Source organism: Podarcis filfolensis (assembly GCF_964270895.1).
Source record: "Podarcis filfolensis genome assembly, chromosome: 17".
Taxonomy (NCBI): Eukaryota; Metazoa; Chordata; class Lepidosauria; order Squamata; family Lacertidae; genus Podarcis; species Podarcis filfolensis.
In genome coordinates this window covers 34321925-34336191 of record NC_139621.1, presented here as the reverse complement: position 1 = coordinate 34336191, position 14267 = coordinate 34321925, and the positions used below count along the sequence as shown (strand labels likewise).

Below are 14267 nucleotides of genomic sequence, written 5' to 3'. Positions count from 1 at the left end.
TACTGACACCGTTGCAGCAATTAACAGAGGTGATCACGCAGCCCACTTGAACAGTGTCAACAAAATGACAGCGCACAACAGTGAAGGTCATATCATAACATACAAGACATGTCATTACATGTCCACCATGTCATGATAGACAAGGCATGTCATGACATACATGTTGTGCCTTATGTTGTGACATGCCTTGTGCGTCACGACATGCTTTTGTGTGTCAAGACATGCTCTGTGTGTCAAGAAAAGACAGTTTGGGGGCAGTGCGGAAAGCAGGATATGTCGCACAAAATGGCACCAAATAACACTCCATGTTGGCAATCGGACAAGGTTGAGTTTGGGGGTATCCCTATGGCACAAAATGTAGGTTTTGCAGAACAAAATGGCACAAGACTAGCACAAAACCTTTGTGTCAGATTTTTTTGGGGGGGGGTGGATCCGGAATTTTTGAGCCACGCATTAATGAAGCCTGATAGTCACAAATGCAAAGGAGCCTGGCTAGACATCCGAAATAGGGAAAAGGCCAGGCAGAAGAGAAAACGGTGCTACAGACATGTGTTTTGGAGTGTTGCCTTATCTGGATTGGGACAGAGAAATAAATGCTTTTATAGAGATCGCAAAGCAGCAGCACCCATTGCCAAAATCCAGGTTGTTCTCCATAATGCCCTCTTCACATGCATGAGAAGATCCATTATGTAGGCCCAGTGTTAAGTAGCAAAGTCCAAACGGCTTGCATCATGGTTCCAGCATGATCGTCACACCTCGCTCCTATCCTGCTTTTTTGTTCTTAGCCTGTGTAGGAGAAAAGGTCCACACAAACGTATCCTTTCTGATATGCGGTCGCTAAGCAGCTGCTAAGGACATTTTGGCTGGGTATCAAGGTTACTGATAGTATAAATGAAGCTTTGAAGTTGTTTTAAATTTTCAGTCTATCTGGGATTTTAATCCATGATAGTTTATGCCATAATAGCTTTCTTAAGTGCTTTCAGGTGCAACAATACTTTTTCATTGTCCCTCTCCACAAACCCCAAAACAAATTGGAGGCACACTTCCCTTTTACACCTAAAATGTCCAGCCCAAATTGCCAAGACAGGTATTCACTGGTGTTGCATCTGCATCCATATATCATAGGATCAGGGTGGTGCTGTGGTCTAATCCACCGAGCCTCTTGGGCTTGCCAATCAGAAGGTTGGTGGTTCGAATTCCCGTAATGGGGTGAGCTTCTGTTGCTCTGTCCCTGCTCCTGCCAACCTAGCAGTTCGAAAGCACACCAGTGCAAGTAGATAAATAGGTACTGGTGTGGCGGGAAGGTAAACGGCGTTCCTGTGCGCTCTGGCTTCCGTCACGGTGTTCCGTGCACCAGAAGTGGTTTAGTCATGCTGGCCACATGACCTGGAAAGCTGTCTGTGGACAAATGCTGGCTCCCTCGGCCCAAAAGCGAGATGAGCACCGCAACCCCATAGTCTTTACATTTACCATATATCATGGCTATCAATAACATGTGTGCTGCAGGAAACATGTGTAACACTCCTATTTCCCCTTCCTCCAAAAGGCTGGGTCGTCCTCTTATATACCTGCTGGGATTGACAAGGCATCTGACCCTCACCTGAATCTCATAGCTCACCAATTAACCAACTCATAGCCAACTCATAGCCAAACCAATTAACAAACTAGAAGGATTACTGTTAATAGCACCAGTTTTCTTATAACTTGATATTGCTGGATAATTTTGATGAACTGCAAATGCATGTTTAGTTTGCTTTCTGTTGCCACCCTGGAACTTTTCTTTATTAGTGCCACTTTGTTTTGTACGATTCCTTGCAAATGAAGGAAAACAACTTTTCTGAGAGCCAGTGTGGTGTAGTGGTTAAGAGCGGTAGTCACGTAATCTGGGGAACCGTGTTCGTGTCCCCGCTCCTCCACATGCAGCTGCTGGGTGACCTTGGGCTAGTCACACGTCTTTGAAGTCTCTCACAGAGTGTTGTGGGGGAGGAAGGGAAAGGAGATTGTTAGCCGCTTTGAGACTCCTTAAAGGGAGTGAAAGGCGGGATATCAAATCCAAACTCCTCCTCCTCCTCTTCTTCTTCTTCTTCTTCTTCTTCTTCTTCTTCTTCTTCTTGTTGTTGTATATGTTGATAATATAATTTTGGTTACAGAGGACAAACAAGATTGTACAAAAACAAGGTTGGGTGCAGGCCTGGCCAGGACATAGGCATCTTGACTGTAACAAAGGTGACCTGTGTGCTTGCTTGCTTGCTTGATTAACAGCTGTTGGGAACTTCAAGGTCCCTGCTCTCCCTTCTTATGGTCTTTATACTGGACCTGGAGACTCCAACAGAGAGCATTCCATGTCAAGAAGGAGGGCAAGTGGGCACTCTATCAAATGACAGGGCAGGAGCTACACGGAACAGGGCCTTTTCACTGGTGGTGCCCATTGTATGCCTCACTCTTCCCAGACCTTTTGGCCTGCATTTTGGAGCTTTATAATTTAGGAAGACTTTGGAAGAACAAGTCTTATCAGTTGCTGACATATGAGCGGATTTTATTTGCTTCTGTTCTGTGCTTCTGGTGCACCAGGGTTTACACCAGCGTAAATGAGTTGACTAGGATGCCAGAAGGGAGATGTCAGGGATGATTCGGAGAAGCAATGGACAGTAGAGGTGGAACAGGGGTTCAGAGATGCTGCAACCACTCAGAGGCTCAGGAAGGAAGCTCAGACTCAGGAAGGGAGTGTATATTTCAGCAGTTGAACGTACACGTTTATGGCCATGCTGTAGTGTAGTGCTTATGCGACTGTGAATAAAAGGTGGCTGGGCTCATTGTCTTGGCGTTTGCAGGGGAAGAGGTGACAAAACTGATTTCCAATAAGTGCCCCCCTTTATTTCCATAACAAGCCCTTGAGTTTGTACTCTGAATGGTGACACCAGGGACCTAGAAGCTGCAGGGCTTGTCAGTCCAACCCCTGCACAGTCTCATCTGGGCTGACCTTAAGGCAATTGGAGCAACTGGGCCAAATTGGGCCCCACGGGCCGCTCCTAAGGGGGGCCCTGCACTAGGGCAATCTAGATGGATTTTATTTATATCTATAAGATTTTGCAGACTTTGGCTGTGAACTGGGGCCCTACAAAAAAAAAATTCAAGTTGCACCCCACTGCTTCAAATTGGGCCCCACTGGCTAGCCATGAGATTAATAGTTGCAGGGCCTGAGTTGCCCTGTCCTTGCATGAAGTCTTGGATTTTGCAATTTTGGGAGAGGGAAGACTACGGCACTGGGGAGCGGGCAGGCTGGTGAGGCCCCCTAGATTTAGAGGCCCAAGTTGTCCTGCCCTCACATGAAGTATTGGGTTTGCAATTTTGGGAGTGGGAGGGCTGGCGAGGCCCCCTAGATTTAGAGGCCCTAGGCTTCAGCCTACTTAGCCTGTACATAAATCTGGCACTGGCTGTGGTCCACCAACATCTGAAGGACCATGAGTTCCCCTACCATACATAAGAATAACACACTGATAAAAGTGCATACATGTGATGTGAAGGATGGGGAACCTCTGCCCCTATAGGTGTTGTTGGACTCCATTTCCCATCAGCCCCAGCCAGAATGGCTGGTGGTCAGAGCTATGGGAGTTGTAGTCCAACAACGTCGAGAACGCAGAATAAGAAAGTCCTAATGGAACACCCCAAATTATTTCCCCACCTGTCAGCAGTAAACATAGCAACATGAACTCAAAATCAATTTCAATGGAAGACACAGCAAGAAAAGTCAAGGTTTTCGTTATGTAGGCTCAGCCACACCAGTAAGTGTACAGTACAACCAGCTTTGGAAGCAGCTGCTCAATAATAATAATAATAATAATAATAATAATAATAATAATAATAATAATAATTTTATTATTTATACCCAGCCCATCTGGCTGGGTTTCCCCAGTCACTCCGGGCAGCTTACAACACATATAAAAACATAGTAAAACGTCAAACATTTTTAAAGAAAACTTTCAGAGAGTAGAACTAATGAAGGAACCTCAAGAACAAATCATCTGAAAGCAGTTTTGGAATCATGCACACACCAGCTCAAGTCACTGGTTTGGAAACTCAGGATTCCAATTTGGCAACTTGGAAAAAAACAAAAGGAGAGCCAGTGTGGTGTAGTGGTTAAGAGCGGTAGTCTCGAAATCTGGGGAACCGGGTTCGCGTCTCCGCTCCTCCACATGCAGCTGCTGGGTGACCTTGGGGCAGTCACACTTCTCTGAAGTCTCTCAGCCCCACTCACCTCACAGAGTGTTTGTTGTGGGGGAGGAAGGGAAAGGAGATTGTTAGCCGCTTTGAGACTCCTTCGGGTAGTGATAAAGCGGGATATCAAATCCAAACTCTTCTTCTTCTTCAAAAACTCGTTGTTATTAAACCAGTGTCACTGACTCTGCTTTGATTTCCAACCTCAGATGTGCTTTCATTCTAGATCCCCTGGTCTGGTCTGGGCAGGGCAGGGCAGAACAGAGCAAGATGCTGGGACGGGGAGTAATTGGCACAGGCCTATGATTCTGAGGAGGCCGACTTTGAGTATTTGTTCTGTTCTGTTACTTGTTGGCGCTGTGGGTTAAACCACAGAGCCTAGGACTTGCTGATCAGAAGGTCGGCGGTTCGAATCCCTGCGACGGGGTGAGCTCCCGTTCCTCGGTCCCAGTTCCTGCCAACCTAGCAGTTCGAAAGCACGTCAAAGTGCAAGTAGATAAATAGGTACTGCTCCGGCGGGAAGGTAAACAGCGTTTCCGTGCGCTGCTCTGGTTCTCCAGAAGTGGCTTAGTCATGCCGGCCACATGACCCGGAAGCTGTCTGCGGACAAACGCCAGCTCCCGTGGCCTATAGAGCGAGATGAGCACCGCAACCCCAGAGTCGGTCACGACTGGACCTAATGGTCAGGGGTCCCTTTACCTTTACCTTTTTATGCACGGCACGAGCAGTTTGAAATGGGGCCTACATTTTCTGTCCAGCCTGGGCCCATTACCAGCTTTGCACAGCCCTGGGTCTAGCCAGGGGGGAAAGTGTCAAATAACTGTAGGGACAGCACACACAAAAAAGTGCATGCTTGTGTGGTCTTCAGAGAGATTACCTAAATCTTCCTAGAGCCAATGGCTTGTGTATAGTTTATTAACGATTGCAGCAGGCAGGCAAACCAGGCGTTCATGTGGAGGGAAGGCATGACACATGATGTGGTGGAAATACAACAGGTTATCTTTTTAGAAAGCCCTATGGAACAAGCAGTCAATAAATGCAAATATCTCAGCAAGTATAACTTGCGCCGCTTTTGTCGTTGCAACATCAGGAACGGCATCTCTACAGTCCACGTAGAGTCCATATATTAAACATGCTGATCCCAACGCACCAATTGGTCTGTAGAATGATCGCCTGGAGGGACAGCACAGGGCTGTGGAAAATCCACAGGATTAGATCCTAGTCTTCGCTTCCGGAATTTCAGGAGACTGGGGTTGTTCAAAAGTGTGTAAAGCAACAGCCATCTTTTCCTGGCTCTGCCTGATACCCTGGGAGCTAAAAACAAGACTGACAATTAAATTTTCAAACATCAGCAACATGCATGCACCACAACCTCTATACCTTATTTATGAGGCTTCCATTTTGTTTCCGGGTAATAATAATAGTAATAATTTATTATTTGTACCCCGCCCATCTGGCTGGGTTTCCCCTGCCACTCTGGGCAGCTTCCACAGAGACCAAAAAGACACTAAAATGTCACACATTAAAAACTTCCCTGAACAGGGCTGCCTTAAGATGTCTTCTGAATGTCAGGTAGTTGTTTATCGCTTTGACATCTGATGGGAGGGCGTTCCACAGGGCGGGTGCCACTACCGATAAGGCCCTCTGCCTGGTTCCCTGTAGCTTTGCAGCTGTAGGTACAATTCTAGGCGCTCACATTAGTGTTTAAAGCTCAAAGTAACTTAGGCCCCAAATATCTGCAAGACCACCTCCTTCCCCCCAGAACATCGTGGAGGTCAAAATCAGTGGAGGGGACCCTCCTGGTAGTTCCATCACTCTCAGCTGTTTATGGGATGGCAGCCCTAGAGAAGGCATTCACTGTAGCAGCCCCAAAGTTGTAGAATTCCCTTCCCACAGATGCGTGTCTGGCACTTTCATTAAGCCACTCTCATCAGAGGCTGAAAACGCACCTCTTTACCCTGGCCTTTGATACCTGAAAAACATATCTTGGGACCAACCCTATTCTCTTGAATGTTAATCCTTTTTAAAAATTAGGCTTTTAATTGTCGTAACCCACCCTGGGGCAGACTAATGACTGTACTGAAAGACCTTTCCTTTTGATTTCCCAGAAAACACGTCACGTGATTTACGGGAAATGGTATAGAATTTAGCTTTCGTTTCTCCATATTTGGATCAACTTCCTTATTTCACAAATTTCCAGCCCCTCCTTCCTCCTGTTTCAGCCTCCCTCCCTCTGGCGTTACAATAACATCCATTCAACCTTGTTCTTTATTTCTGCCAGACATTCCTGAGAGAGGCCTATTTTCACTGTGACATCTAAGCAACAAGAAAAAGCCTTGTCCTTCTGGATGGTGTAAAAACCTCCCCCCCCCCTTTAAAGGTAGGGGTTTTGGGATAACATATGAGAGAGGAGAAAATGCCTCAGAGTTTTTGGGATCATATAGAGAACAACATTTTAATGGCCTTTCAGTACAACCACAAAAGACATTTGAAATTGGTGTCAGGTAGGTTGGACCTGGGACGCGGGTGGCGCTGTGGGTTAAACCACAGAGCCTAGGACTTGCTGATCAGAAGGTCGGCAGTTCGAATCCCCGCAACGGGGTGAGCTCCCGTTGCTCAGTCCCTGCTCCTGCCAACCTAGCAGTTTGAAAGCACGTCAAAGTGCAAGTAGATAAATAGGTACCGCTCCAACAGGAAGGAAAACGGTGTTTCCGTGCGCTGCTCTGGTTCGCCAGAAGCGGCTTAGTCATGCTGGCCACATGACCAGGAAGCTGTACGCCGGCTCCCTCAGCCAAGAAAGCGAGATGAGCGCCCCAACCCCAGTCGGTCACAACTGGACCTAATGGTCAGGGGTCCCTTTACCCCTTTACCTTTACCTAGGTTGGACCTAGGGCCAGCTCCTGAAGCAAACCACAAAATGGTGCCTCCCTCCCTGTCAGGGAACAAGAGATGAGTGGAGATCTACATCCGGAACAAGGGAAGAATAACTGGGATCTGCTGCCTCATGGATGAGTTGGCCCTGGTTGGACCAACTAGCCAACCTGTCAAACTCAATCACATACAGTACTTATAACATTCAGTGTTTGGACAGCGAATTGTACAGCTGGGATAGCAGAGACTTTCAAAACAAAACAAAACCCTAGAATGGAATGTGACCAGTGCTGCTGTGAGTGAATGGAGTTTTCAAAGAATATGTAGTGTTGCCAACTGGCCAGGGGGGTGGGGGGTGGGACTGGCCGGCTCTTATGCACTTAAAAGCTGCTTGCTCAGCAGAAATCAGTAGCAGAAGCTTTTCATGGCATAGACGCTGATAATGTCCTCAACATCCAACTGCTCTTACAAGGCCCAGGAGCAGCGGGCTGATGAAAACGTTAGCAATCCTAAGAATAAGTGGGGCACATGTCTTTTTTGTTTGTCCCTTGCTAGGTAAAGGTAAAGGGACCCCTGACCATTAGTTCCAGTCGTGGCAGACTCTGGGGTTGCGGCGCTCATCTGGCTTTATTGGCCGAGGGAGCCGGCGTACAGCTTCCGGGTCATGTGGCCAGCATGACTAAGCTGCTTCTGGCAAACCAGAGCAGCGCATGGAAACGCCGTTTACCTTCTCGCTGGAGCGGTACCTATTTATCTACTTGCTCTTTGACGTGCTTTCGAACTGCTAGGTTGGCAGGAGCAGGGAGCTCACCCCGTCGCGGGGATTCGAACGGCCGACCTTCTGATCGGCCAGTCCTAGGCTCTGTGGTTTAACCCACAGCGCCACCTGCATCCCATTGGCCCTTGCTAGCCCAGAACAAATTTTGAGTTTCTGAACTTCCTGTTCTTGGGAAGAAGGGTTTGGGTTTTTAAGAATTAGAAAACATCCAGGACAAACAGTTTTTAATGTGTACATTTTTTCAGTTCCTTGGTGGTAGCGATATTTGGAGCCATCCTCAGAACTGCAGAGTTACGATTTTCAAAATATATCTTTAGGTGCCAGGCAAAAGCATTCTCATCTCCCAGGCCTTTGGCTAATTAATCTGTGGCCTTTTAAACTATGGAGTGTGTGTGTGTGTGTTATTGTTTTGCTTGTTACTATGTTACATATTTTTAATACAGTCAAACCTTGGTCGTCAAATGTAATCTGTCCTGGAAGGCTGTTCGACTTCCGAAATGTTTGACAACCAAAAACTGAAAGGGGAAGCCTAGATACAACAGGGAAACTCAAAATGGAAGCCGTGTAGCACATTCGGCTTCCGAAAATCATTCGAAAACCAGAGCATTTACTTCCGGGTGTTTGGCATTCGGGAGCCGAAACGTAAAATAACAGAGGCATTCAGAAACCAAGGTTTGTCTGTACTGTACACTGCCCTGTCATCCTTGGGTGAAGGGCAGTATATCAAATGAACAGTTAGAGACACACAAACATATAAGCTTTGTTAAATTGACTCCCAGCATTTCTGATAGTTTACCTATTTCCCGCATGTCCGTGTTTTCGGTGGGTCCATTGACTTTTTGCCATTGCCTCTGTCTGATTTTGGTATCCAGGATGTGGCAGAAGCAGACAAGGATGGGGTTTGAGTGGTAGTGGTCCATCAGGAGCATTGCAACCCAAGACTTGTGTGCTACGGTGAAATAAACACCATTCACCTGTTGATGCCAAACGCACCCTTCCATCCCCACAAGAATGAAGCCACGATGCATTGGAAGTGTAGATCAGTTCCGTATTTTGAGAACTTCCCAGCATACAGAGCATCCCTCTCTTGGGGTGCTTACCTTTATCACAGCCTTCAAAGCCCTTTGGCATCACTGGCCTGTCCAATCGTCCAATCAGGAAGGCTCCCAGGACAGAGCTGCGTAACACTCTCATGAGGCAGGAAAACAAACCCACCACCACCGAGTGGAAGAATAAAAAGTAGCTGAAGTTTACAAAGGCTTTCCTGAAAAGGAAGAGATGTCTCCGCTGAGCAGTTCCACAGTCACCCCCCCCCCAGAAAAAAACTGGAGGCAGGACCAGGTGTATTCGCTTTCAAACTACAGCAAACATAGCTCAGACCAAAGCATAAATATTCTCCAAGTCTGAATGTGAAGACAGTGCTGTTGCACTGAGTTTGCTACGATATTCAGAAATGCTTAGTGATTGTTCCTGCACGTAGCTTAAGGAAATAAAGGTCATACAGTACTATATAATTAAAGTTGTTGAATTTGAATAACTGTACTTGCTGATACAGATAGGTAGCCGTGTTGGTCTGCCATAGTCAAAACAAAAAAAATTTTCCTTCCAGTAGCACCTTAAAGACCAACTAAGTTAGTTCTTGGTATGAGCTTTCGTGTGCATGTATCTGAAGAAGTGTGCATGCACACGAAAGCTCATACCAAGAACTAACTTAGTTGGTCTTTAAGGTGCTACTGGAAGGAAAAAAAATTTTGTTTGTACTTGCTGAACGGTTGAAAAAGCTTTACTGCATTAACCCTGGACAAAAAGAAGGTGTCAGAAATAGCTTGTTGCTTCCAAGAAAATACAGATATACGAATGCATGTAAATAACGGGAAATAGACACAAGTGATTTCACCCCATTAATCACCTCTCTTGGAATACAAGAGGGTAGCACTTTGACTTCAATTACACAAGCACCACCATTGCCATTCCCTTTGTTTGCAGCAGAGGGAGTCAAAGTAGGCATTATTGGACTTGCAAATCCCGTCAGCATAGTCAGTGCTCAGAGATGATGGGAATTGTAGTACAACAGCATCTGAAGAGCACTAAGTTCATTATGCCTGGTTTATTGGTTTTTAATAAGGAATATAGGCAGACCAGAATATGAAAAGACAAGCAGAGACAGGAAACAGGGAGGAGACAGAGAGTCATATATGATTTAAAAAATTAAACGTGGGCGCCATTTTGCAACATGGGTTTAAAGGTAAATTCTGGTTCTGAAAAAGACTATGGACTGCGGGTGTCATAGAAGGTTTGTTTAGGGACTCGAAAGATTTGCAACTTGGAGCTGATCGACATGTTCAGAAGAATCTTGTGGCAGAGGGAGGATTTCAGACTGCAGGAAGGGAGAAAGCAAGAGTTTCATCACCATTAAAAAAAATGAATGAAGTAACAGATAATCAGTGGTGGCCTTTTTATAAATATAACATGCTGCAGGGATAGCTCATAGAATTGTAGAGTTGGAAGGGACCCAGGGGTCATCTAGTCCAACCCCCTACAATGCAGGAATCTCAAAAAAAAAAGCATCCATGATGACCATCCAACCTCTGATTAAAACCCTCCTCAGGGAGACTTCCCATCTTCCCATCTTGCGTGATTTTCCTAGGTGCCCTAATGGAATACCTTTATTCAAGGAATTGAAGACCAGGAATAGTCTCACTCCCTGATACCAACCTGTTGTCAAGTGCCAGAGGTCTCTGATCGTCTTTTGGTGAAATCTTCGGCTGAAGAAAGACTCGAGAACCTGCAAACATCTCCAGCCTCCTCAAAAGCATGACGAGGACAAATGAAAGACTGTGAGGCAGAAAAGGAAGATGAAACTATTTTAAGAATATTATAACCACTGCAAGGAAGTGGAGATAAAGAGTTGTTTTCAGGTAAGTTCTACTCAGACCAGCTGAAATGAATGTAAAAGGACCCCCTGGACAGTTAAGTCCAGTCAAAGGCGACTCTGGGGTTGCTTTTCAGGCCAAAGGAGCCAGCGTTTGTCCACAGATAGCTTTCCAGGTCATGTGGCCAGCATGACTAAACTGCTTCTGGCACAATGGGACACCGTGATGAAAACCAGAGCGTACAGAAACACCATTTACCTTCCCGCCGCAGCGGTACCTATTTATCTACTTGCACTGGCATGCTTTAGAACTGCTAGGTTGGCAGGAGCTGGGACAGAGCAATGGGAGCTCACTCCATCGCAGATTCGAACTGCCGACCTTCTGATTGGCAAGGCCAAGAGCTCAGTGGTTTAGACCACAGCTCCACCCGCTCCCTACTTGAAATGAATGAACCTAAGATAGTGGTGTACAAACTTTTTTCAAAGAGGGCCAGATCTGATGAAGTGAAAGGCTGTGAGGGCCAACCAAAGAGCCAGGGTTGTTGACCTTTTTTTTTTAGGATTGAAGTTGCTGAGGGTTTTTTTAGGATTTTACCCCTGGAAGTAAACTGCCACAGGGGGCAGATTTAACCGACCAGCGGGCTGGATTAGGCCCCTGAGATGGACTTTGGACCTGCCTGACCTAAGATACGCATGCCCATTAACTTCAATGGGTTTGCTGCATGCCCCCCCAATTGATCACAAGACGCAACACATGCCCATCAACTTTGGGGGACCCGACTCCCTCAAATATTTTATGGGAGGGAAGCAAAGGGACCTCAGACCCTAGGAACTGGCTCCTATGCCACAGGACAATCGCTCCAATCCTCAATCCCTCATCAGTGAATTAAAAAAGAATATATTTATTTGTTTAGTGGAATCTATACAGTGCTTAGCTGTTAAAACCTTCAAGCGCTTTATATAAAATACAATCGTACCTCAGAAGTCGAACGGAATATGTTCCGGAAGTCCGCTCGACTTCCAAAACATTCGAAAACCAAATTGCGGCTTCTGATTGGCTGCAGGAACCCACGGAACCCACGTCAGACGTTCAGGTTACAAAGAACATTTGCAAACCAGAGCACTCACTTCCGGGTTTGAGGCATTCAGGCGCCAAAACATTCGACTCACAAGGCATTTGACTTCCGAGGTATGACTGTAATATATACTATAACGTAATCATTAACAAAAGAAGTTAGCCTTTTTCTTTTTTTCGTTTACAAATTATAAAAAGCCGTTATTATTTTTAAGAAAAGAGAGCTATTCTTCTGAAAACTGACACTTACATCACAGTTCCCCACTTGTCCAGAAGTTTGGCCCATTCACCATGTACCATGGGCAAAATAATCACATACACAAGAATCATGCCAGCTACAAACTGCATCAGATGCATGATCAGGTAACCTGGATGGAAGATAAAAGTTGTCAACATGGAATCGGGGGAGAGGCGTGGTAACACCAGCCCCCTATGAACTTATGCCAAAGGCCCGAGAGACAAGTTATCACATACCCCATATTATGTATGCGATTTGGTAAGCGGTGAATCTTCCCAGTGCTAGCTGTTGATGTAAAGACAAAAGGAAAGGACGGTTCGTTTATGCAGGCATGCCACAAACACAATTTGGAAGCAAAAATTATAAATAATATAAATATATAAATTGTGTTTCTGAGCACAGTTCCAAGTGTTGGTGCTGATCTTTAAAGCCCTATACCTGAAGGAGCGTCTCCACCTCCACTTTTGACTGAAAGAGTGTCTGGGTCCACCACATCCATGCTGGGATTTTTAAGCGGTTTTTTATTATTATTATTATTATTATTATTATTATTATTATTATTATTATATTTATACCTCGCATATCTGGCTAGGTTTCCCCAGCCACTCTGGGCAGCTTACAGCACATTAAAATTGTAAAACATCAAACATTAAAAATTTCCCAATACAAAGCTGCCTTCAGATGTCTACTAAAAGTCATATAGGTAGTTGTTTATTTCCTTGACATCTGATGGGAGGGCATTCCACAGGGTGAGCACCACCACTGAAAAGGCCCTCTGCCTGGTTCCCTGAAACCTCACTTCTCACAGTGAGGGAACCGCCAAAAGGCCCTCGGAGCTGGACCTCAGTGTCCAGGCTGAATAATGGGTGTGGAGATGCTCCTTCAGGTATATGAGTGAAAACTCCTATATAGGGGTGAAAATAGGAGGTTAGGAGTAAAAACTCACCACACATTGAGTAGATGGCACAGTTTCCGATTCCGAGTCCGTCAGAAAGTAGCACTTCTTGCCTGCCCGCAGCTTCTTTATGTGTTTTCTAGTGAGGAAAGAGTTTTTAAAAATGTTTGGAGACATTGCTCTAGTAGGTGACATCTGGATCTTTTGAAAGGCAGGTCCCATCATCCCCAGCCAGCATGCCCAGTGGTCAGGGATGATAGGAATTGTAGTTCGACAACATCTGGAAGCAACCAGGTTAGGGAAGGCTACCTTCACACCTCCTCTAACATCTGTACGACACAAGAAGGGGAAAGTTTCGATTTTAGCATCAGTAGCCAGATACCTAAAATCAGGAGCAGCGTGGTGCCCTCCTGATATTGCTAGACTACAATACCCATCATCCCTGACCATTGGACATGCTGGTTTAGACTGATGGGAATTGTAGTCCCACGGCATCTGTAGGGCACCACATTGGCTACTTCTCCCCTAAGAATCTATCACACAGAAGAAGGAAATTTGTGTGTCGCCACCACCAGCCAGAAGTGCCAACTTGCCCCCGCAACCGTGGGTGCCCGGGGCCAAGGGTGCCATGCAGCGTGCATGGCCCTGGCACCAAAATCTGTGGGTGCCTAGCCCCTTCATGGGCAATTTTGTGGGTGCTCGGGCACCTAGGACCCCAGGGAGTTGGCATCTATGCCACCACCAAAAGAGAAGCTCAGTTGCAGACTCCCCAGGAGTAATCAGTTCAAGTTCACCTTAAAAAACGTTATTTATTGTTGCATATAAAAACCCTCCACAGTTTCCCTCCAACTTCATCAGCTTATGACAGTACAGTGGTACATCTGGATGCGAACGTGATCCGTTCCGGAGCCCCGTTCGCATCCTGAAGCGAACGTAAGATGTGACTGCGCGTCTGCGTGTGCGCGGGTCGCGTTTCCCCGCTTGTTCGCATGCACGTGACATAATTTTGAGCGCATGCGCGAGCAGCGAAACCTGAGCGGAGCGCAACCCAAAAATATTTAAGCTGAAGCGTATTCATCCCAAGGTATGACTGTACCACGAAGTCTTGCTTTTTTAAACACTTGTCTTGCTATTTTTAACACTTGATTGGGAGCCGCCCAGAGTGGCTGGGGAAACCCAGCCAGATGGGCAGGGTATAAATAAATTATTATTATTATTATTATTATTATTATTATTATTATTATTATTGCTGCTGCTTTGTCAGGGAAATAGCTGGAGCAGTTTCACGGGAAGACCACATGAAAAAGCATTCTCCATTTGTGG

The 14267-nt window shown here is 45.9% G+C and overlaps 1 protein-coding gene across 3 annotated transcripts in view; it reads right to left on the bottom strand.

Annotated features, from left to right (window-relative positions):
- Positions 1–4372: 4372 nt before the first annotated feature.
- The window catches only part of LOC310752603 (stimulated by retinoic acid gene 6 protein-like), a 55498-nt gene continuing 45603 nt past the window's right edge, over positions 4373–14267 (bottom strand). The window contains exons 12-18 of one of the 3 annotated variants that reach the window (XM_083593368.1): positions 12996–13083; positions 12286–12334; positions 12062–12179; positions 10580–10699; positions 8965–9128; positions 8661–8813; positions 4373–5541 (exon numbers count right to left, since the gene is read on the bottom strand). In XM_083593368.1, coding sequence (XP_083449494.1) covers positions 5342–5541; positions 8661–8813; positions 8965–9128; positions 10580–10699; positions 12062–12179; positions 12286–12334; positions 12996–13083 — 892 coding nt within the window. In that variant the 3' untranslated portion in view covers positions 4373–5341. The remainder of the gene's footprint in view (positions 5542–8660; positions 8814–8964; positions 9129–10579; positions 10700–12061; positions 12180–12285; positions 12335–12995; positions 13084–14267) is intronic. The other 2 variants (XM_083593369.1, XM_083593370.1) reach the window with 2 other exon arrangements.